Genomic DNA, 22,634 nt, shown 5'->3' on the forward strand with positions numbered 1-22,634 from the left:
ATGGTTACCCTCAGGCAGTGAAATGATGACCAGATGGGAGTCTCTTGGCCTGGAATCTGGGCACATAGGTGTTCGTTTTGTGAAAATTCAATTAGTTATGTACTTATGATTTGCACATTTTTCTGCGTGTATTTTGTATTTCAAACAATAGATATTGCCCATTGAATGGTACCAACATAAAAATATTTAAAAATTAATTTGGAAAAACAATTAAGTATACCAAAATATTAATACACGTGGGTTATGATAGTTTGTACCTCGGTCTTTTTCTTTTTTCCTACACACCCCTTATTGCTATTTTATTGAACACATTAAAAAAGCAAAAATATTTTTTCAGGGCTTTACATTTAGTTTCTATTAAACTGTAAATTTCCCATGGCTCTTACTCGTATGTTTGCATAGATAATATGAGATATCTCTGTGTTCATTTTGTAGGCAAATTTTGACAACAAACCAGTAAATGGCCCCAAGTCAGAATCCATGGAATACAGTAAATGCCATGGGGACCAACAGAGATTGGAATTAAACCCACCTCCCCTTGAAAATGTAACTAAAAATGAAGAAAGTATGACAGGTATTGAAGTGGAGAAGTGGACGCAAAATAAGAAATCACATTTAACCGATCATGTCAAAGGAGAATTTAAGGCAATTGTGACTGAAGCTGAAAAATTGAAAAACTCTGAAGATGACAAGAAGAAAGTCCTACTCACCGAGTTACCAGAACCTCAGAAATTGTTTGCACAAACTGTAAGAAATGGCATTAAAAATGTACACTATTTACCAACCGAGTCCAACGTGTGTTTTAAAAAATTCAGTATTGAAGAATTTGGCAAGGCATTTGAAAACAACTCCTATAAATTCCTGAAAGACACTGCCAACCATAATGCCATGAGCTCCATTGCCACTAATGCGAGCTGTGATCATCTCAAGGGGAGAAGTAATGTTTCAGTCTTCCAGAAGCCCAGCTTTAACTGCAAGTCTATCCCAGATCCAGCAAATTTCAACCTAAATAGTCATACTAGTACACACAATGAAAGTGATCAACCCAAATCTCTAGAAAATATACCAAGTAAAGAATCAAAAGATGGATCTCCAGTTCAACCAAGTCTTTTATCCCTGATGAAAGATAGGAGATTAACATTGGAGCAAGTGGTGGCCATAGAAGCTCTGACCCAACTATCAGAAGCTCCATCAGAAAATTCTTCACCATCAAAGTCTGAGAAGGATGAAGAAACAGAGCACAGAACAGCAAGTTTGCTTAATAGCTGTAAAGCTATCCTTTATTCGGTAAAAAAAGACCTTCAAGACCCAACCTTACAAGGGGAGCCAGAAAGCCTTCATCACTATCCATCTTTGGAAAAGCAAAGCCCTTGCAGCACGGTGGTATTTAATGGCCAAAATATTTCCAAGTCACACAACAACTCAGCTGCTAACCAAGCATCTACAAAGTCACAGGAATATTCAAAAGTCACAAATTCGGGATCTCTTTTCATACCAAATCCAAATTCGTCTAAAATTGACACCAATAAAAATGTTGCTCAAGCTAGAATTACCCTTGAGGGTTCTAAGAATTTGCATCAGTTGCCACCAACAAGTGATAAATTGGGGTATTGTAACCAGTCACTGGCTAGCAGTAAACAGATAGACTCAAAAGATGATCCATCGTGTCAAGATACAGTTCATAGTAAAATAGAGGAAGATGTTGCAACACAGTTAACACAACTTGCATCAATAATTAAATTCAATTATATAAAACAAGAGGACAAAAAGGCTGAAAGTACATCAACAAATCTTGTTGCATATAATGTGCAGCAAAAATGCAGTCAGGAGATAATCACAGTACAACAGAAACCACCTTCCAGTGTACAAAACAATCATAGCTCATCATTAACAAAGCACAAGAACACGACACAGAAAAAGACAAAATCTACCCCATCAAGAGATCGGCGGAAAAAGAAGCCTGTAGTCCTAACTGGTCAAGATAATGACCAGAAAAAGAGGGAACAGCTGTCATATGAGTACAGTAAGTTACATGACATTTGGATAGCATCTAAATTTCAAAGATTTGGTCAATTTGGTCCACATGATTTTCCCATTCTGTTAGGAAAAATTCCTCCCCTAACCAAAGTATGGAAACCACTGACTCAAACGACTTCAGCATTAGAACACAAAAAATTATTTCCTCCACTCACTCAGATAAAATTTGAGCGATATTATCCCGAATTAGCACAGGAAAAAACCATGAAGGTTGAACCTTTGGATTCTCTCCCATTATTCCAGTTAAAAACAGAATCCAATGGGCAGGCGTTTACAGAAAAAGTTTATAATTCTCAGGTACAGCCATCCGTGAATGTCAATCAGAAAGCTCATCCTTTACTCCAGGCCTCCTCTCCAACTAACCAGTGTGCTAATGTAATGGCTGGCGAAGACCAAACACAATTCCAGCAGGATGTTAAAGACCAAGTCATGCATCAGAGACTGCCGACATTGCCTGGTATCTCTCATGAGACCCCCCTACCAGACCCAGCACAAATTCTCAGGAATGTAAATGTAGTGTGTTCAGGTGGAATTACAGTGGTTTCTACCAAAAGTGAAGAGGATGTCTGTTCATCCAGTGTTGGAGCATCAGAACTTTCCCCAGTAGACAGTGCACAGAAAAGTTTTAATGATTATGCCATGAACTTCTTTACCAATCCTACAAAAAACCTGGTGTCCACAACGAAAGATTCTGATTTGCCAACCTGCAACTGTCTTGGTAAGTGTGGGGCCGAGTTGTGTTATGTGTTTCTTCTTTGTTTACTTCCGTTAATTGCCTCCTCATGACCAAATCAAATTTTGGGTTGTCTTTCATATGTGGCATTTTTGCCCCATTCATGTTCTAGCTGAAATGGACTAAATCTATGCCGATTTTTCTGTGGGACCTTTACTGATTATGCTCAAATAATTGGGAAGTTTAACGCATAATTAGGAAACTTTCTTAAGTGGAAAATTTGCCGATTTCTCTTGGCCAAATTTTATTGTGAATATGATAGGAATGAATTCCTTTAATACTTTATTATAGTTTATTCTTACTATATGGAAAAGAATTTCAACCTGTAAGCATTTTGTTTCAAAAATAATTTTTATTGTGAAATATAAAACCTACACACAGAGAACATAAAATACATGTGCAACTTAACAAATAACTATACAAAGTATGTGTGATTGCCGCCCCATTAAAGAACTGGACCTGGTTTATTTCTTTTTCAATGCTTAGTGCTCTTCTGCTCTGCAATACAAAGGATGTCCTTATATATGAAACAAATCCAAACAAATCTTAGCTGCTGAAGAATTTGAAAACCTTTTGAAATTCTAAAATATTAAGTTGTTGTATAATATTGTTTTCCTGTTTAAAAAACCAATAGGCGTGTGTAAATAGCTGAGCTGGGAAGTGATTTCTAACTAATACATATTTTGTGTCTTAGGAGTCATTGAAAGAGATCATTCAGGAACTAATAATTAGAATTTTTATCAGCCCTGAGAAAATCTTGAAGGACTAAAGATTCTTAGGCAGGCCTTATGAGAAATTTGCTCAGTATTTAAAACATACGAAAGCTTAATTTGAACCCTGTACTGATCAGTCATTGTTTATGGCCAGATTTCATGTAAGAGCTTTTGTAAAAGAAGAATTAATTTACTCTAATGTAGCTGTAATAGAGAGATTAAATAGATTGGGTCATTCAAGTTTGTTACACTACTTGATGCCCTCATTATTTCAGCTTTTATACAGCTTATGAGGACAAAATTTGTGAAATAACCTGTTCTGAACTCAAATAGGTTTGATTATTAAAAGTCTTTAAAAAAAAAAGTCTTAAAATATAGCCCCAAATCACAAAGATTTAAGATTTGCCTTGAACAAGGGAAGTTTTTTTTGTCAGAAGTAGGTGGTTGGTTAGTACATTCCAGAATGGGTAAAGGATTTTTTGGAAGGATAAACTATATCATTCTGATTTTTTTTCAAAACCACAGTAGAAAAATTAGTGAAGTATATAGCCATGACTATTTGCTCTTGATTGTCTAAAGTACATTTGATATTCTGAAGTCAATCCTTCTATTTCTCCGCTCATCATTCAACACCACTTAGACAGCCTGGCATGTGCCAGGTACCAGGGATAAGCTCTTCTTGGAAGGATCTCATAATCTGAAAAGGGGTGACAATGCTGAGTGGGGTCGAAACAGGAGAATGAATGAGAGGTTCTTGGACCAAGTACAGAAGAGTGTAATAATGATGATTCCCATTCCAGATCTTTTACTGCCAAGTCTGATACAGTACAATGGCCCTGACTTGTTATATTCACAACATCCCTACAAAGGGAAGGCTTATTAACTCCAGTTTACAAATGAGGAAACTAAGTCACAGGGAAGTTCACAGCTAGTGAATGACTAAACTGGATTTCAAAGACAGTCACAACTTGAGAGCCTACCTTCCTCTTGTTTCAAAAATCTGAAGTAAAAAAGGGACGGTAATGTTTTTAATATCATTAGAAATGGAAAAAAAAATCTGTAATTTAAAATGCCATTAAAATTTATATTTTAGTCTAATTTTACTGAGCTAGTATAATTTTACTGTGTGCATAATTTCAGTAGGATGATTGTCTAGTTGCAAAACTCTGTAGAGATAGTAACTAGTCACAGGGTAGGAGTTGAGACACAACTAAGCATTTAAAGTTTATTGAACATCGGCAGTACACACGTAATTGTTTTATACATCGTCACTTACATGTTTTCCTATAATCATTACATGCAAGATTATTGTGCTCATTGTGTAGAAATGGGAAGTGATGAAAAAACAAAAAGCAGACTCACTCAGAAATCATCCCAAGTGTGATGATTGTATCTAAGAGTAAAAGATTTCCATGCAGGTATTGTGTTCTAGCAAAGTAAGAGTAATTAACCTCTTAATCACGCCTCCTCAAACTGAGCACTATTGGCATTTTGGATAGGATAATTTTTTTTTTTTAATTTTTAAATTTACATCCAAGTTAGTTAGCATATAGTGCAACAATGACTTCAGGAGTAGATTCCTTAATGCCCCTTACCCATTTAACCCATCCCCCACCCACAACCCCTCCAGCAACCCTCTGCTTGTTCTCCATATTTAAGAGTCTCTTATGTTTTGTCCCCCTCCCTGTTTTTATATATTCTTTTTGCTTCCCTTACCTTATGTTCATCTGTTTTGCATCTTAAAGTCCTCCTATGAGTGAAGTCATATATTTGTCTTTCTCTGCCTGACTCATTTTTCTTAGCATAATACCCTCTACTTCCATCCACATAGTTGCAAATGGCAAGATTTCATTCTTTTTGATTGCCGAGTAATACTCCATCGTATATATATACCACATCTTCTTTATCCATTCACCTATCAATGGACATTTGGGCTCTTTCCATACTTTGGCTATTTTGATAGTGCTGCTATAAACATTGGGGTGCATGCGTCCCTTCGAAACAGCATACCTGTGTCCCTTGGATAAATACCTAGTAGTGCAATGGCTGGGTTGTAGAGTAGTTCTATGTTTAAGTTTTTGAGGAAAGGATAATTCTTTATTGTAGGGGAACTGTCCTCTGCAACCTAGCCTGTTTAATGGCATCCATGGCCTGTAATACACACACACACACACACACACACACACACACACACACACACCCCTGCCCAGTTGTCACAACCAAGAAGGTTGGACAAATTTTCTACTCAAGAAAAATCGCCCCTGGTTAAGAACCACTGCTTTAGATCATCAGTAATAACTTAAAATCTGTTCAATGTATCTTAGGAAGCCACAAAAGTAATCTTATGTTGTATCCGATGTCCAATCATAATGACCTTTCAGTCAGTATAGATGCACCACAGCCAGAAATGCATTCCTGAGCGATTCCAGCTAGACATGATTCTGAGAGGCCAAGTTAAACATACTGGTTTTATGAAATATATAATTCACACCCATAAAATTTCAGGTAGGACAGAAATATGATGCAAATGTCTTCTTACAGTATAATATTCTAACGATAAATCCTCAGAGTTTTTCTATATGAATTAACATTATTACTGATTTCAATTTTGGTTACAGTTTTAGAAAATTTGGATCTTTTAAAATATACTTAAAATACTCTATATAGTATATTTTTGCAACTTGCTTTTAAAAATATGAAATCTCAGGGTTTTCATTGCTTAAATATTATTGTTTTGATAGTTTTTTTTTATTTTTCCACTATATAAACATCGCACAATTTATTCAACCTATCATTTAATGACATGCTAAATGTGCTTTTCTCTTGATATTACAAATAATTGTGACAAGGAACATTCCTGCGTACATTTGCATTATAAATATATAATTAGGCAAGTGTATAGTATAATAAATTCTTAGCAGTACAGTTGCAGGGCTCGATTTTAATAGGATTGTAAGGCCAGGGCTTTAAGATGTATTGCTCTCATAACTTTTAATTGTGTACCACAATTATTAATAGATTCCTTTTAAAGCAGGAGGTAGGAAAATAAATATGACCCACATCTTAAAATATTTTTCTCCTTTGATTCTTAGAGGGAGAATGAAATAGTTAGGAGCTGAAAGAAAGAAACAAGTGAAATTCTAGGGCTTATTGTCCTAGACATTAATTATTAAATCTTTCCAAAAGCTTGTCAAGATTCATTGTTCTGAATTCGAAAACAAATAATAAAACTATATCCTCCTTGCCCCTATGCAATTCTGTAAAGCTTTGGGTCTAATAATCTTATTCCTTCCACAGATCGAGTTATACAAAAAGACAAAGGCCCATATTATACACACCTTGGGGCAGGACCAAGTGTTGCTGCTATCAGGGAAATCATGGAGAATAGGTGAGGAAATATCCTTCCCTGTTAAAATCCTTCATTACTGTGGACCTGACTCAATGCAGAGAAATTATCTCTGGAACAAATGAGAAGTATATATATACCTTCAGGAGTGGAAGTTGGATGTTTCTTAGGGCCCAGGCAAAGAATAGTGTCCTGGTGTCCCTGCTGAGTCACTCATCACATGAGCCTTGGGGCCCTCAACAAGACACTCACAGAGCAAGGCTGTCTTTGTTAAATTCAGAAATACTTATTTTTCTATTACTGTATAATCGTAGTGATAGTTCAGATTACCTCCATCAACACTGCATTCACATTCCTTATGCTTATCTTGGAGCCAGTCCATTTTTTAAAAGAGTGATCTTTAAGGATGAGTAAGCAGAATGGGATAACAATAAAAATATCTGCCACACAAAAATACATTTTTAATGAATGTAAATTATGAGGAGTGTTTGATTTCTGTACTTCTTTAAAGCTGTATCTTATGTACATTAAGATGTCAAAAGTGTATATCGCAATTAATTGCAATTATTTTCCCTTCACTGTGTTTTGTACTCAGGTATGGTCAAAAAGGAAACGCAATAAGGATAGAAATTGTAGTGTACACGGGAAAAGAAGGAAAAAGCTCTCATGGGTGTCCAATTGCTAAGTGGGTAAGTATTTTGTGCTTACACATTTTTCAAAACTAGATTTATTCCACATATAAAACCAATCAATTTATTTTCCATGAATATGTGGATTAGAAAAGTATCCACCCTTATTATTCCCTGGGAAATAATCAGGAAGCTTTCTATCTTAGCCTGGACTTTTTATGTTAAATGAACAAAAGTTCCCAGTTATTACTTAGTGATCTTCAGCTCCCCAAGGTCACCACTTTTGTCAGTGTCTTATGTACTTTTAGAGATCTTTTAATGAATTTGTAGTTAGGTAACATAAGTAAATGGTACTAAATTATACATACTGCTTTATATCTGTTATCTGTTTCTGTATTGAAATTATTTCCAAGTCATTATCCATAGGACCACCTTAATGAGGATCATATAATTTTGAAAGCAAAACTAAATTTTTTTATAACATACTCCCCAAATCGTACCCATGACTACTTTGGTTTTCTAAACATGCAGAACTATAAGAAGAACTGAATTCAACTTCTTTGGGAAGTTCTTAACTGTAAAACAAGTTCCTAGCCAAATATATATATTCAGTAGGACATTCACATCCACAAGGATATTAACCAGTTTATTTGGAATTTTTGACCATAGAATCATTAAAAAAATTTTTTTATGTTTATTTATTTTTGAGACAGAGAGACAGAGCATGTCTGGGGGAGGGACAGAGAGAGAGAGAGAGAGAGAAAGAGAGAGAGAGAGGGAGACATAGAATCCAAAGCAGGTTCCAGGCTCTGAGCTGTCAGCACAGAGCCCGACACGGGGCTCCAACCCACGAACTATGAGATCATGACCTGAACTGAAGTCAGACGCCCAACCAAGTGAGCCACCCAGGCGCCCCAATCGTAGAATCATTTTAGATCCCTGTGCCATCATTTTTTAATAAAGATGACGATGTTGTTAAAAAAAAAAAAAAGTTGATGTTGGTAATAATGGTAATAAAATAATAACAATAACAAGTACCTTTTATTATACATCAGGTACTATGTTAAAAACTTGAATCCTCACAAAAGGACTCTGTTATGATTTTGAATAAGGTCAAAGTCAGTAACTTCATACCCCTTTTGGAGAAATTAAAGACATTAAATACAAAATAAAAGTAGGATTAAACCCAGGTATTCCTAAAGCAAGACGATTGCCACACCCATAGCTGCTCTAGTAGTAGACTATTTGTCTTGGTTACTTTTAAACCTTTGGAAGCAATTAAAAGCACAAGAGCTGCACACTCTAGAATACTTTGTTTTTTTGTTTTGTTTTGTTTTGTTTTGTTTTGTTTTGTTTTGTTTTTTAGTGTTTATTTTTGAGAGAGAGAGTGGGGGAAGGGCAGAGAGGCAGGATGACACAGGATCTGAATAGGCTCTGTGCTTAGAGCATAGAACCCGATGAAGGGCTCAAACTCATGAACTGTGAGATAATGACCTGAGCTTCCTTTAGACACTTACTCAATTGAGCTACCCAGGGGCCTCCAAAGTACTGTTTTCTTCAATCTATGTGGAGCTCCTAGTCTTGTCAAAATACCGATAAACTCAAAGATCTAGAATTTACCTTGTTTAGTTATCTTACAGTAAAGTGCCCAAATGCTTAGGTGTACATACATATCAAGGTTATTCTTGTGTCTAACGCTATCCAGATGATGATGTAATCATTTTAGCACGCCAGAAGGGCCCTCCCAGACAATAACACCACATAAAGGTAACTACTATTTTGACCTTTATCTCTCTAAAGGTCTTTTTGATGAACTCCATATACCTAGACTCATACAGTGTGTGCTCTTTTGTGTCTTTCTCCTTTCACTAAATATTTATAGAACATGAGTTCATTTAATGACTGGAGCTCCAACAGCCACTTTTGAAGCACAGATTGACTTTCTAGTGTGAAGAAAGATAGGAGCATGAGTTCCTGATGATACCAGGAGCGCTGCCAAACTAACTTCAGTCTTTCTTAAATCTGAATTTTTTTTAATGTTTATTTTTGAGAGAGGGAGAGAGAGAGAGAGAGAGAGAGGGAGAGAACATGAACAGGGGGGAAGGACAGAGAGAGGGAGACAGAGGATCCAAAGGAGGCTTTGCTCTACGAGCGCTGAGCCGGATGCAGGTCTTGAATTCATGAATTATGAGACCATGACCTGAGCTGAAATCAAGAGTCGGCCCCTTAACCAACTGAGCCACCCAGGTGCCCCTTAAATCTGAATTTCTTTAACATGAGAGAGAATTTTTGTTAACATATTAAAAACGTGTTGTTTGGGGGTTTTCTGTTATGTGAAATAGAATCAAGTTCCAAGATAACTTGCCTTCAATTTGTTACAATGTGGGTGAGTTTTAGAAGAGAAAAGAAACAGTTTCAGAAGGAGAAAAATAAGTGAAGAAACTGTGCTTCTTGAATACTTTCTATTGCCGGCCCCTGGGCTAGATATTAGGGATGCAAACATGAATTAAGATCTACCGGTCATTTTGTAGATGGGAACAAACTGGCCAGGGTTCTTCCAGCCATCACGCAGTTTCAGACTAGGCTTGCTAACTACATGTTTGCTGGGCCACCTCACCTCTCAAGAACTAAATAAAATCTCCTTAAAATGCTCCCCAACTAGTTTTGAACGACTGTTTTCTCATTCATGGATCAACCTCTTGTCCTAGCCAAGCACTGATTTTCAGACTGTGTCAATTCAGCTGTGAAAGTACATCCTTTCTTCAGTCCCCATGTAACACCCATATGAGTCAATCTCTATGTGTAACAGTTTTGGTGAAGATATATCTAAACAGTAGCCAAAGTGATGTTTATTTTTATGTTTTAATCATTCTTGAAAAATACAGGCGATGCAAAACATTTTAAAGTAGGAAACAATATACAGATTGCCAATTTTTCTATTGGATTATTAGTCTTCTATTGATTTTATGGGAGCCCCTTTGAAAAATTGACATTTGTCATAAAGGTTGCAGATGTATTTCCACTGCTTGTCATTATTGTTAACGTTCAGAATTTTTAAATCAAATTTTAAATTTTGAACAAAATTTTGGAGATGAAAAAATTTTAAGGTAAATACCTTTCATCTGTTCTTTGACTTTAGTGTATTGTGTCTTAATTAGAAAAATCTTTACCACTTCTAGCTTATAAGCTGATAAATCTTTCTGTCGTATTTTAATGATTTGATTTTTCTGCATTATTTTATCCATTTTTTGCATGTAGGATGTTAATAACAGCTTATATTTTTTCAGATGACTGTGCAGACATCCAACACCACTTATTTAATTGTCCATATTTTCTCCACTGATTTGTATTTGTTTATACTACTAGATTTTCTGTTGTTATCTCATTGCCATGGGTCTCCCAAATAAGCATCAAATTACTCTTAGAATATATTTATGCTATATATTTGTATATACTATATATTTGTATATACTATATATTTGTATATTATATACTATTTGTATATAGTACAAATAAAAATTTGTATATTATATACTATATATTTGTATATATACACAAATATATATACTTCACAATATATTTTAATATCTGGTAGAGGTAATTCCTTCTAATTTTCAGAAATCTCTTGACTATTCCTGTCTTGTTTATTTTTCCCCTAAGTTAATAATCAGTTTGTCTAGTTGCAAAACTAAAGTCCTATTGGTGTTATTGTAACCATACTGCACAGAGAATTTCGAGAATATACTTAGTCTTTCTGTCCTACACAGGATACCTTTCCACTGGCTAGGGTATTCTTTTGGCCTTCAGAGGTGCTTTAATTTTTTTTCAAAGATTTAATTTTAAGTAAACTCTACACCCAACACGTAGAGAGTCCCCAAAGCCCCGAGATCAAGAATCACATACTCCACTGACAGAGCCAGCAAGGTGCCCCTCCTTCAGAGGTGTCTTAAAGTTTACTTCCCAGAGTTTATATATTTCTTCTTTTTTCTTTTTCTTTTGTTTCTTATTTTTCAGTTTATTTCGCTTGTGATCTCAGATGTGCAATAATGTAGTCTGTAGTGACAAATTTATATTCTTTTCAAATTTTATACCATTTCTTTCACTTCATACAATTATTCAAACAGACTAACTCCAGTTTTATATTGCTTTAAATATGGCCTCCTTATCTTGTTTCTCTCTTTAGTGGGAAGTTTCCAGGGCTTTCTCATGAACGGGTCATCAGGGAAGGCCTCTCTGGGGAGGGAACATTTAAGCTGAGAACTGAGAGACAAAAAGGAGCCAAGTATGCAAAGAATACTCCCAAGAATGCAGGGAAGAACATTCCTAAGCAGAGAAAACAGAAAAAAAAAAAAAAAGGTGATAGAAAAGAGTATATTCTTTAATAACCTCAGAGGAGTCTAGTCACTGAAGAAGTAGAGAATGGAACCGTGTGAGGGTAAAAAGGTTAGGCAGAAGCCAGGGCATGAATGGTTTTGTAGACCATAGTGGGCAATTAGGGTTTTAGTCCATGAACAACATGAAGTCTTTGAGGTATTTTAATTAGGGATATGTTATCTACCTGGTTTATGTTTTATAAAGAGCATTCTAAGGAATTAATTGGCAAATCTGTATTATCTGCTGCTGCTTACCAAGTACTCCAAAATTTAGTAGCTTTGAACAAGGAACTTTTATTATCTCATAGAGCTCTTGTGGATCAAGAATCTGAGGGTAGGGGTGCCGGCTGGCTCAGTCAGCAGAGCATTTGACTCAGTCTCAGGGTCATGAGTTCAAACCCCATGTTCAGCATGGAGCCTACTTAAAAAAATTTTTTTTTAAAAGAATTTGAGAGTAGCTTAGCAGAGTGCTTCTGGAAGAGGGTCTCTCATGAGGTTGAAGTCATCTGCAAATTTGGAGAGTACGGAGTGGAGCTGGAAGGTTTACTTCCCAGGTCATTTGCAGGAGATTCATTGATGGTTGTTTGCTAGAGGCCTCGCTTTCTTATCATAGGACTTAGGTGTTTTCCCATGCCCTGCCATGGCCATAGTAAGTCAATCAAAAGATAACAAGGAAACAGCTAGAATGTCTTTTGGGGGGGGTGGCGGGGGGAAGCACAAGCAAGGGAGGGACAGAGAGGGGAGGTGCAAGAGAGAGAATCCCAAGCAGGCTCTGAGCTGACAGTGCAGAGCTCGATTGTGGGTCTCAGTCTCTTGTACAGTGAGATCTTGACCTGAGCTGAAATCAAGAGTTGGATACTTAACTGACTGAGTCACACAGACGTCCCAACAGTGTCTTTTAGGGTGTTAGCCTTGGAAGTTGCTACACAAGTGAACCCTATTCAGTGTAGGAAGGTTCTGTGCAAGTGTGTAAATACTCGGTGGTGGCAATCATTGGAGATGTCTTGGAGATGACTACAGCAATATTCTATATCTCTTCTTCACTAAAAATATCATGTTAAAGACACTATATTGGCATTGTAAAATATATCTATCTCAGCCTTATCCAATATAGTTAATATTTAATATAATCTAACATAGTCCTGTATTTTTGTAAGGAGGAAAAGAAGTCCTTTGTGAACTTTATTAACAAAATAATGCTGTTAAGTATTGACATTGTTCATTATGGAATATATCAACAGAAAAGTTCATAAAATATAAAGTACAGTTTACCTATAATTGTAAAGAAAACATTGATAAAGCAACTACCCAGGTCAGAATATTCTTTGATTCCTGGAAGCCCAAGAACTTCCCATCCTGACTTTTGTGGTAATAATTTTCTTGCTTTTCCTGCCCTCCCCCTACTCACATATTACTCACATGTTGTTTGGCTTCATGATTTTGAATCTTGCCCTTACATAGTACCTTGCACATTTGCTGAAACAAATAGCAGAGACTGGTTCCCAATACTTGGTATTGACAATTGACATGGGTTCATTAAATCTATACCTGTTACATATTTCTGAATCCTTTACTTTCTTGCCTATTTAGTAGCAAAGGGTAAAAATATCCTTAGGACATGGCAGCTGGCTCTCCCTAGAGTGAGTCATCCAAAAGAAAGCAAGGTAGTTGGGTTAAGTGGTGGGATTCTAGATGATCCTTCCTTCCTACCTTCCAAACCTTCTCTTAAGCAATAATAATTACACTAACAGAATTTAGTGTATACCTCTTTTTTTTTTTTTTTTTTAATGAAGACAAAAATGAAATCTACCATTCAAAGATTTTGGTAGCATCATTCTGTTGCTATTATTGATTTAAGTCTTCAGGGGTTCTTAAGGACAAAAAAGAGTAGTTAGCATTTTCCATGGAGCAGCTATAGTAAAATTACTTTCTTATTTTCCCTTTTGCAATACTTATCTCAGAATAAAAGAACATTTCAATACATCGTGATACATATCTGGCACTTTTCACAAATACAAAAGCAATCCAGAGATAAGGAATGAAGTAAAGCACGGTTGCTAAGCAACTTAATGAAAATTTGGTGTCTACTAATGAGAAGTCAAAAGTGTAATCTTGATAACAAAACCAAGAATTGATTTTGTATATCTGTGAAAAAGAAAAGCTAGGTCTTGTAAAAGCTTGTATGTCCTAGAGAAATCAAAATATTAATCAAACTTTATTTTTTGCAAAATTTCCAAATTATCTTATTTAATATATTCATATGTTCATTGCTAGTGCCCAAAGCACTGCCCAGCACATAGTCAACACTGAAAATTTTTTGTTGAGTGAATGAACATAGAGCTTAAATAAGTCTTATAGAATATTGAATATTTTGAATTTGAATTGGTATCTTGGAATAGTATTGCCGTGGTGTTCATTATTAGCTGTTTTCTGAGGCATGCAAAACTTGGAGTCTGATAAAATTGTCCATCTCAAATTTGAACTTTGATACGGGTCAAATAAAAAATTGAGAGAATTAGGTCTCCATAGTCTACATCCTTTTTTAGGATTTTAGAGCAGATTATTTTGAATGGCACTAGCGTTACTGAGTCTTACAGGGATGCTTTATGCAGGAATGAAGTAAAGGAATGGGGTAGAGGAAGACCAATCATTTTAAATGAAGGAATTCAGTAAACAGTTAACTAGTGGTTTGCAGTGTTCCATTTTTACTCTTCGTCCTGTACAGTGTACACTTATCGTGTATTTGATATTCAACTTTAACCTAAATCAAACATTGTGATTTTTTATGTAAATCTTTTCACTCTATTTTTCCATGTACGTTTGTTCATAGTGGTTGAACTCTATCCTGTTTTTATTGTGCTGCACTTGGCCTCCTTTTCTTGAAGGAGAGACTTATTGGTCCTCTTTTTAATGGTCACACAGAAAAATCCTAGCAGCAAATTCTAACCGGGCAGGACAGGTTTTTGAGCCTTTCTGACATTGTTGTGCCCTTGCTCTTAACACTTTTCTTTGCCAGGTAGTCATTAACCCTCCCCCATAATTGTTAGCCTTTCGCAGATGTTTCTGACTCTGTTCTCTGCTGTCATGTCACTGTGAGTCTTGTCAAGGACTAGTTATCTTGTTACTCTGTAGATTTTGGTGGAAAGGATGGAGTCTCTTGGATACAGTAGGCTCTGTTAACTCCCTATACTACTAACTCCATGAGCGCTTGCGCGTGTGCACGCACACGCTCTTAAGCCTCTGAGGTGGTGGGAGGAGTAGGGACAAGAATTCAAACAGTACGCTGCCCAGATGGCTCCAGTGCCTGATCAGTTCACGGCAGGAATCAGTTTATGGATTCTCCTCTATAGGATTGTTTTGTGGTCAGTAGAGCAGGTGTGGCAGTAAATATATACAAGTGAATATTTTATTGCCTGCTCTGGTCTGAGGTGAGCAGAGTTTTAGGGTAAGAAGAAAGCCAAGTATCCACAAGTTTTCAAACCATGTTGTCTGGATTTATATATGTATATAACCTTTGAATACTTTCCTTTCCCTGTTTGGTTCCTTTGTTCCAAGGTTCTGTCCTCGATGTCTTTGGGCTGTATCATGTTGCTGCATATTTCTGTCCCCAAATCAGGCACTTCTCTGAAATATTACTATGGTGTGTAATAAAGGGAGTATAATGTCCTGGGCTACTTGTTTGGTTTCTGTGATACCTTGATAATGTGAGAAGAATATTTATGCTTCCTTATTCAAAATTAGGCAGAAGCCAAGAAGTTGATGCTAACTCTCAGCTAATGTTGAACAGACATTTTCACTGTCCTTGCCTTTTTTTGTTATAAAACATATTTTTCTTGAATTAAGACCACCATTAGAACTACTTTTATAGAGTTCGTTTACTAAGGAAACTTATTATTCAGGTATAATATACACAAACGAAATTACACAAGTCTTCATATATAGCGCACTTAAGCTTTACAAAGTGAACACTCCCATGTAACCACCAGCTAGATCAAGAAGAACACACCCAATTATTACCAACACCCTAGAAGTCTCTCGCATGTACCCAGTCATTATCCCCAAAGGTTGAAGCTTATTTTATTATCATACATAGGTACTTTTAAATTGTCTTTACCAAAGGGTTGTGTTGTTTTTGTTTGATTGTTTGTATTTATTGGTTTTTTTGGTTGGTCACCATTATTTTGTGCTGAAAATATTGCTCAATTTTTTCTCCCCTGTGACTATTAATAAACTCAAAAATGATCTCGCCTTGGTAATAGACTCCATACATGATGCAGATATTACTCCTAGCTGTGATTCTAAACTAGTCCTTCTGTGGGCCCCAGGTCTTCAGTGGAGCTGGTGCAGAACCCTAATCACCTGACATCTTTACAACTGAGATTGTATTAGAAGGACTGTTCTATTTGTTGTTGTTGTTGTTTTTTTCCTTAAGAAAAGTAATGTAGTCCTATATTTATGCAACTATTAAATTAAATTCAAAACTAAATCAAGGTCAAGTATCCAAACTGAAACTTAAAACCCTATATAAAATTAAAATTAAGTTTTAAGTCACTTGGCCTTTTGGCTAAGATCAGGTATAGTATCTGTACCTATATTAAATGGGGTTTGGAGCAAGGAGATGGAATAGGAGCTTGCACCATCCACTCCACACATTGACCTGGTATTGAAGTACTTACAGGAACCATACTTTAAAAAAAAATTTTTTTTTAATATTTACTTATTTTTGGGAGAGCCAAGTGGAAGGGGGGGCAGAGAGAGAGAGAAACACAGGATCCAAAGCGGGCTCTGTGCTGACAGGCTGACAGCAGTGAGCCCGATGTGGGGCTCGAACCTACAAAACACGAGATCATGACCTGAGCCGAAGTTGGACACTCAACTGAATGAGCTACCCAGGTGCCCCCTCCCCTTTTATTTTAATTCCAGGTATAGTTAACATGCAACGTTATATTAATTTGAGGTATACAATGCAGTGGTTCAAACATTCTGTACACTAGTCACTGCTCATCAAGCTAAGTATACTCTTAATCCCCTTCACCTGTTTCACTCATTCCCTGCCTACCTCCCCTCTGGTTAACATTAGTTCTCTATAGATAAGCGTCTAGTTTGGGGGTTGTCTCCATTTTTTTTCTTTGTTTTGTTTCTTAAATTCCATGTATGAGTGAAATCATAAAGGTATTTGTCTTTCTCTGACTGACATATTTCACTTAGCATTATACTCTCTATCTAGATCCATCCCTGTTATTGCAAATGGCAAGATTTAGTAATTTTTAAAAAAAATTTTTAATGTTTGTTTATTTTTGAGAGAGAGAGACAGAGTGTGAGTGGGGGAGGGGCAGAGAGAGAGGGAGACACAGAATCCAAAGCAGGCTCCAGGCTCTGAGCTGCCAGCACAGAGTCCGACGTGGGGCTCAAACTCACAGAATGCTAGATCATGACCTGAGATGAAGTTGGATGCTTAACTGAATGATCCACCCAGGTGCCCCAGTTTTTGTGGTTTTTTTTTTTTTAAGTTTTATTTATTTAAGTAATCTCTACACCCAATGTGGGGCCCAAACCCATGACCCCAAAGTTAAGAGTCACATACTCTTCCAACTGAGCCAGCCAAGCATCCCTTATTCTTTTTTTTAATGGTTGAATAATATTCCTCATCTTCTACACATCTGCTTTATCCATTCAATGGACATGTGGGGTGCTTTCATACTTTGGCTATTGTAAATAATGCTGCAATTAGGATAGGGCTGCACATATCTTTTTGAATTAGTGTTTTCGTATTCTTGGGGTAAATACTCAATAGTAGTATTACTGGATCACATGGTAATTCTATTTTTAATTTTTTGAGGCCCCTCCATCCTGTTTTCCACAGTGTCTGCACTGTGTTCCCACCAACAGTGCATGAGGGTTTATTTTTCTCCACCTCCTTTCCAATACATATTATTTCTTGTGTTTTTGATTTTAGCCATTCTGACAGGGGTGAGGTGATATTTGGTTCTGGTTTTGATTTGTATTTCCCTCATGATGAGTGATGTTGAGCATCTTTTCATGTGTTTGTTGGCCTCTCTATGTCTTTGGAGAAATGTCTGTTCATTTCTTCTGGTTTGGGGATGTTGAGTTGTATCATTTCTTTGTATATCTTGGATACTACCCCTATATTGGATATGTCATTTGCAAATATCTTCTCCCATTCAGTAGGTTGTCTTTTACTTTCGTTGATTGTTTCCTTTGCGTAAAAATTGATTACTTTCAAATTTAAAAATCGATCTTAAATTTACTTTCTGAGATAATGATGTTTAACAACCCTGGGCATACCCAAACTAAGTTTGGATGTTAAAACATTCAATTAAAAATGTTCGACACCTACTGAAGCATGTTGGGCAGAGAAGTGACAGGGTTAATATTATTACGGCAAAACCTTTATAAATTTCAAGAAAGGTTGATTAAATAAGCATGGGATTGGGGTGCCTGAGTGGCTCAGTCCATTGAGTGATGCTTGATTTTGACTCAGGTCATGATCTTGAGGTTTGTGGGATCGAGCCTCTGGTTTAGCTCTGCCCTGACAGCATAGAGCCTGTTTGGAATTCTCTCCCTTTTGTTGCCCATGTCTCTCTCAAAATAAATATACATGTTTTAAAAAATAAGCATGGGATTGTTTTGGAGCAGAATCTTTTCAAGGGCATTTACTCTTAGTTGCATGCTGAAATGGAATTCTTCATGTATAGCTTGGATCCAATATTAGAAATTATAAAGAAAGCATCTGAGGGGCGCCTGGGTGGCTTGGTCGGTAAAGCGTCCGACTTCGGCTCAGGTCATGATCTCACATTCCGTGAGTTCGAGCCCCACGTCGGGCTCTGCGCTGACCGCTCGGAGCCTGGAGCCTGTTTTGGATTCTGTGCCTCCCTCTCTCTCTGCTCCTCCCCTGTTCATGCTCTGTCTCTCTCTGTCTCAAAAATAAACAAACGTTAAAAAAAAAAATTAAAAAAAAAAAAAGAAAGCATCTGAGAACTTGCTTAATATTTAAAGATGCTAAGATAAATAAATAAATAAACTCTTACAAATTCTTTGCTTAAAATACTCCAGGGGCACCTGGGTGGCTCAGTGAGTTAAGCGTCTGACTTCGGGTCAGGTCATGATCTCATGGCTGGTGAGTTCAAGCCCCGTGTAGGGCTCTGTGATGACAGCTCAGAGCCTGGAGCCTGCTTTGGATTCTGTGTCTTCCTCTCTCTCTCTGCCTCTCCCCCACTCGTGCTGTCTCTTGCACATGCACCCACAGAAATGTTAAAAAATTTTTTTAAATACTTGAGTTAACAATAAATCTTTTAGTTATTGTTAATTTCTTAAAAATTGAATTATATTTAAAAAATTGAATTATATATATATATCTAATAGTGTAATCTATTTCATCATTGTTAACCTAGTAACCAAAAATTGATACTATGAGTGAACTTACATTGTAACTAATTACATTGGTTTCTTTTAAATGTTTATTAACCATTTGGGGTGCTTGGGTGTTTCAGTCAGTTTAGTGTCCAACTGTTGCTTTCAGCTCAGGTCATGATCCCAGTTTCATTGAATTGAGCCCCAAGTCATGCCCCTCACTGAGCGCAGAGCCTGCTTGAGATTTTCTCTCCCTCTGCCCCTCTTACCTGCTCTCTTTCCCCCAAATTAAAAAAAAAAAAAGTTTATTAACCATTTGTATTTCTTCCATGAATTCACTCTTCATACCCATGTTTTATTTATGTTATCTTTTTTTGTGGTGTGTGAATAAAACTTCTATTATATAGTCTGCTATTGTTTAAATACTAGATTTTCTTTTATTTTTTTGTTAACGTTTATCTATTTATTTATTTATTTATTTATTTATTTATTTATTTATTTATTTATTTATTTTGAGAGAGGGAGAGAGCGCACAAACAAGGGGGCAGAGAAAGGAGGAGAGAGAATCCCAAGCCCGCTCAGTGCTGTCAGCACAGAGTCCAATGCTGGGCTCGAACCCAAGAACTGTGAGATCATGACCTGAGCCAAAACCAAGAGTCAGACGCTTAACCAACTGAGCCCCCCAGGCCCCCCAGTAGATTTTCTTTTAGTCATAGTGCTTGACTGTTATCTTTGTACAGAAGCTTGAAATTCTTACCTGGTCAAATCAATGTCATTTACTCTATACCTTCAGAGTTTTTTTCATCTGGCTGAGGAAGCCTGAGTCTTTACTGGGCTATTAGAAACATAGTGTCTCCCTGTACTTTCATAATTTTATGTATGGATCCCATAGTTAATTTGAATTTTTTTCAGTGATTTAAAATTCCATTTTCTATATGTTCATTTTGGTTGAAATTGTTCCTTGACCCATTTAGAGCAGACCATTGCTTGGCTGATAAAATGTGCTTTGCTATAGCTTTAAAGAAAAACTTGAAATTTAGAAGGACAATTTCCTCTCATTTTTTTTAAACCTTTTTTATAAATACCTAATGTTCTCTGGTTTTTGGAAGTGGTGGGGATTAGACAGCTGCTTCAATAATTTTTTGTTGCCTATATAAATACAATATGACTAGAACCCAAATCTGCCTGCCCTAGGGGAAACCTCTCTAGGTCTTTGAGTTTCTTCTTTCTATGCCCCTAAGCATGTGAATATACTGTTTACCTATACCTGCCTCCTTAGAAATTATAACAGTAATTTTGTTTCTCAGGACAGTCTTGTCTCCCCAGCAGTTTTCATACACTTAGTAATGAGTTGTCCTGAACACACACACACACACACACACACACACACACCACCACCACCACCACCAGAGAGTTCTTTAGAATATCCTAGGCTGTCACTCTTGATCCCAATCTTAAGAACTATCCATGGGGAATTTCTATAGATTGTCCCATCTGGACCATGTTCTTGGAAAATCGTTAAGAATGTACTTTGCAGAGCTATTCGTAAAGAGGCTGTAGAGGCAGAATCATGTATAACCTGGGATGAGAGAATTCTATCACAGATTTGCTAAGAAATATTTTCCTAATGATCATCAGATTGCTCTATCTTCTTTCTTCACGCTTTCTCTGAGCGTGCTCTCCCAATGGTCAACCAATACCTAAACTGCCAAAGGAAATTCTGGGTCCTCGTAGATTTTCTTCAGCAGCTCAAACTTTTGGTTACCCTACATCTTCGGAGAAGCTGGTGTGTGGCAAGAGTTTCCATCACACAGCTTTCCCCATCACTCCTCAGCAATTCATTCAGCCCGTCAAGTGTTCCTTATTGGGTGAGTTCATTCATGGCCGTGTCTTAAGCAGTCACCAGTGTGCTGTTACTATTGAAATGCTACCACTTGCCTGCTTAAGAAGAGCATATAGAAGGAGTAGGGAGGAGACCAAGAGTAATATTTGGAGATGAGGGTCCAGGAAGGACTTTGGGAAGGTATTGACTCTTGAGCTGCATCTTATATACAGAGTGAACATCATCTTTATGTCAGAGATCCCAGAAATAGAGCCAACTATGAATAATAATTTAATAAAGGAGGTTTTATAAGTCACAGAAGCCATCTGGTATCTGGACAACTAGCAGAATTCTTCCTTAAATAACATCCTTGCCTCATGGGACTTATTTTCCAAAATTCTTAGAATGGTCTTTGTACTCTTTTCTGTGGTGGCAAACTTCTGTAGTTCTTTAAAAGGAGTCTCCTCCATAAAGCCTTCCCACTCCCCAAACAGAGTTAGCCCTGCTTTGCACACTTAACTCATACAGACCCCTTACAAATGTCTACCTCCCCTACAATATCCCGATAGAAAAGTACATGACTAATACCTTCCCCATTAATCAAAATGATACTGTATATTCAATTTTGCATTTGTCTGATTTCCTTTGCAGTGGTACTTAATCGGCTTCCCAGGTGATTACAATTTGCAGCATAATAATTAGACAAAATGACATCTTGCTAACCTGACAGTATTTTGGACTTGCGACTAATTGCTTTATCTAAGTTCACATACTTATTAATTTACATTAATTTATTTCAGATGTTACTAGGCCTTAGTATGCATTGAATATTCATTGTCCCACAGACTGAGTTAACCTCAGAATGGGAGATCTTTTATTTTACAAAATATGTGTCCATTCTTCATTCCTCCGATTATGCAGACTTATTCTTTGCTCTTACATCGTTTCTGACAGTGGCCTGTTTTTTTGAATCCCTGGGTTTGGCACTTTCCAGAGATCTGCCTGTAGCTTATGTCTTGACCTATGATCTCACTGATTGAGTGGCTCTGTTTTGAAACTTGTCATTCATCCCTATGGACAATGAGCACAAGAATCCCAAGCTTGTATTGAGAATAAAATATACAATATGGAACTTTGGCCAACATCATAGGATTATTTTTAAACTTATGATTTTAAAATAATTTTAGACTTATTCAAAAACTGCAAGAATACTGCAGAATTTCTGTATACTCTACATTTTGCAAATGTAGTTTTCTATCAAATTAGCTTTGCTTTATTTTTCTCTCTCCCTCTCTCTCTTTATTCTCTATTTTTTTCTTAATACTTTAAAAGTAATTTGTAAACATGATGCCCTTTTCCCCTAAATACATTGCTATGTTTTTCATAAAAATCAGGATGGTGCGTGGTGCCTGGCTGGCTCAGTTGGTAGAGCATGAGACTCTTGATCTTAGGGTTGTGAGTTTGAGCCCCATGAAGTCTTTAAAAAAAACAAACAAACCAGAATGTTGCCTTATATAACCACAATATAATTAAGAAAGTTTTACATAGCCACAGGACAATTATCAAAACTGATTTAATATTATTGTCTAATCTTTAGGTCTTATATCTAA

The 22,634-nt window shown here is 36.6% G+C and overlaps 1 protein-coding gene and 1 pseudogene across 5 annotated transcripts in view; both read left to right on the forward strand.

Moving 5' to 3' along the window:
- Positions 1-22,634, forward strand: part of TET1 (tet methylcytosine dioxygenase 1) — a 136,458-nt gene that overhangs the window by 77,436 nt on the left and 36,388 nt on the right. For all 5 annotated transcript variants that reach the window (XM_040485206.1, XM_040485209.1, XM_040485210.1 and 2 more), the window contains 3 exons: positions 436-2,755; positions 6,781-6,871; positions 7,425-7,518. In XM_040485206.1, coding sequence (XP_040341140.1) covers positions 436-2,755; positions 6,781-6,871; positions 7,425-7,518 — 2,505 coding nt within the window. The remainder of the gene's footprint in view (positions 1-435; positions 2,756-6,780; positions 6,872-7,424; positions 7,519-22,634) is intronic.
- Positions 16,375-16,523, forward strand: LOC121037599 (uncharacterized; annotated as a pseudogene).

Source organism: Herpailurus yagouaroundi, unplaced genomic scaffold (genome assembly GCF_014898765.1).
Source record: "Herpailurus yagouaroundi ecotype Mexico unplaced genomic scaffold, PumYag 163, whole genome shotgun sequence".
Taxonomy (NCBI): Eukaryota; Metazoa; Chordata; class Mammalia; order Carnivora; family Felidae; genus Herpailurus; species Herpailurus yagouaroundi.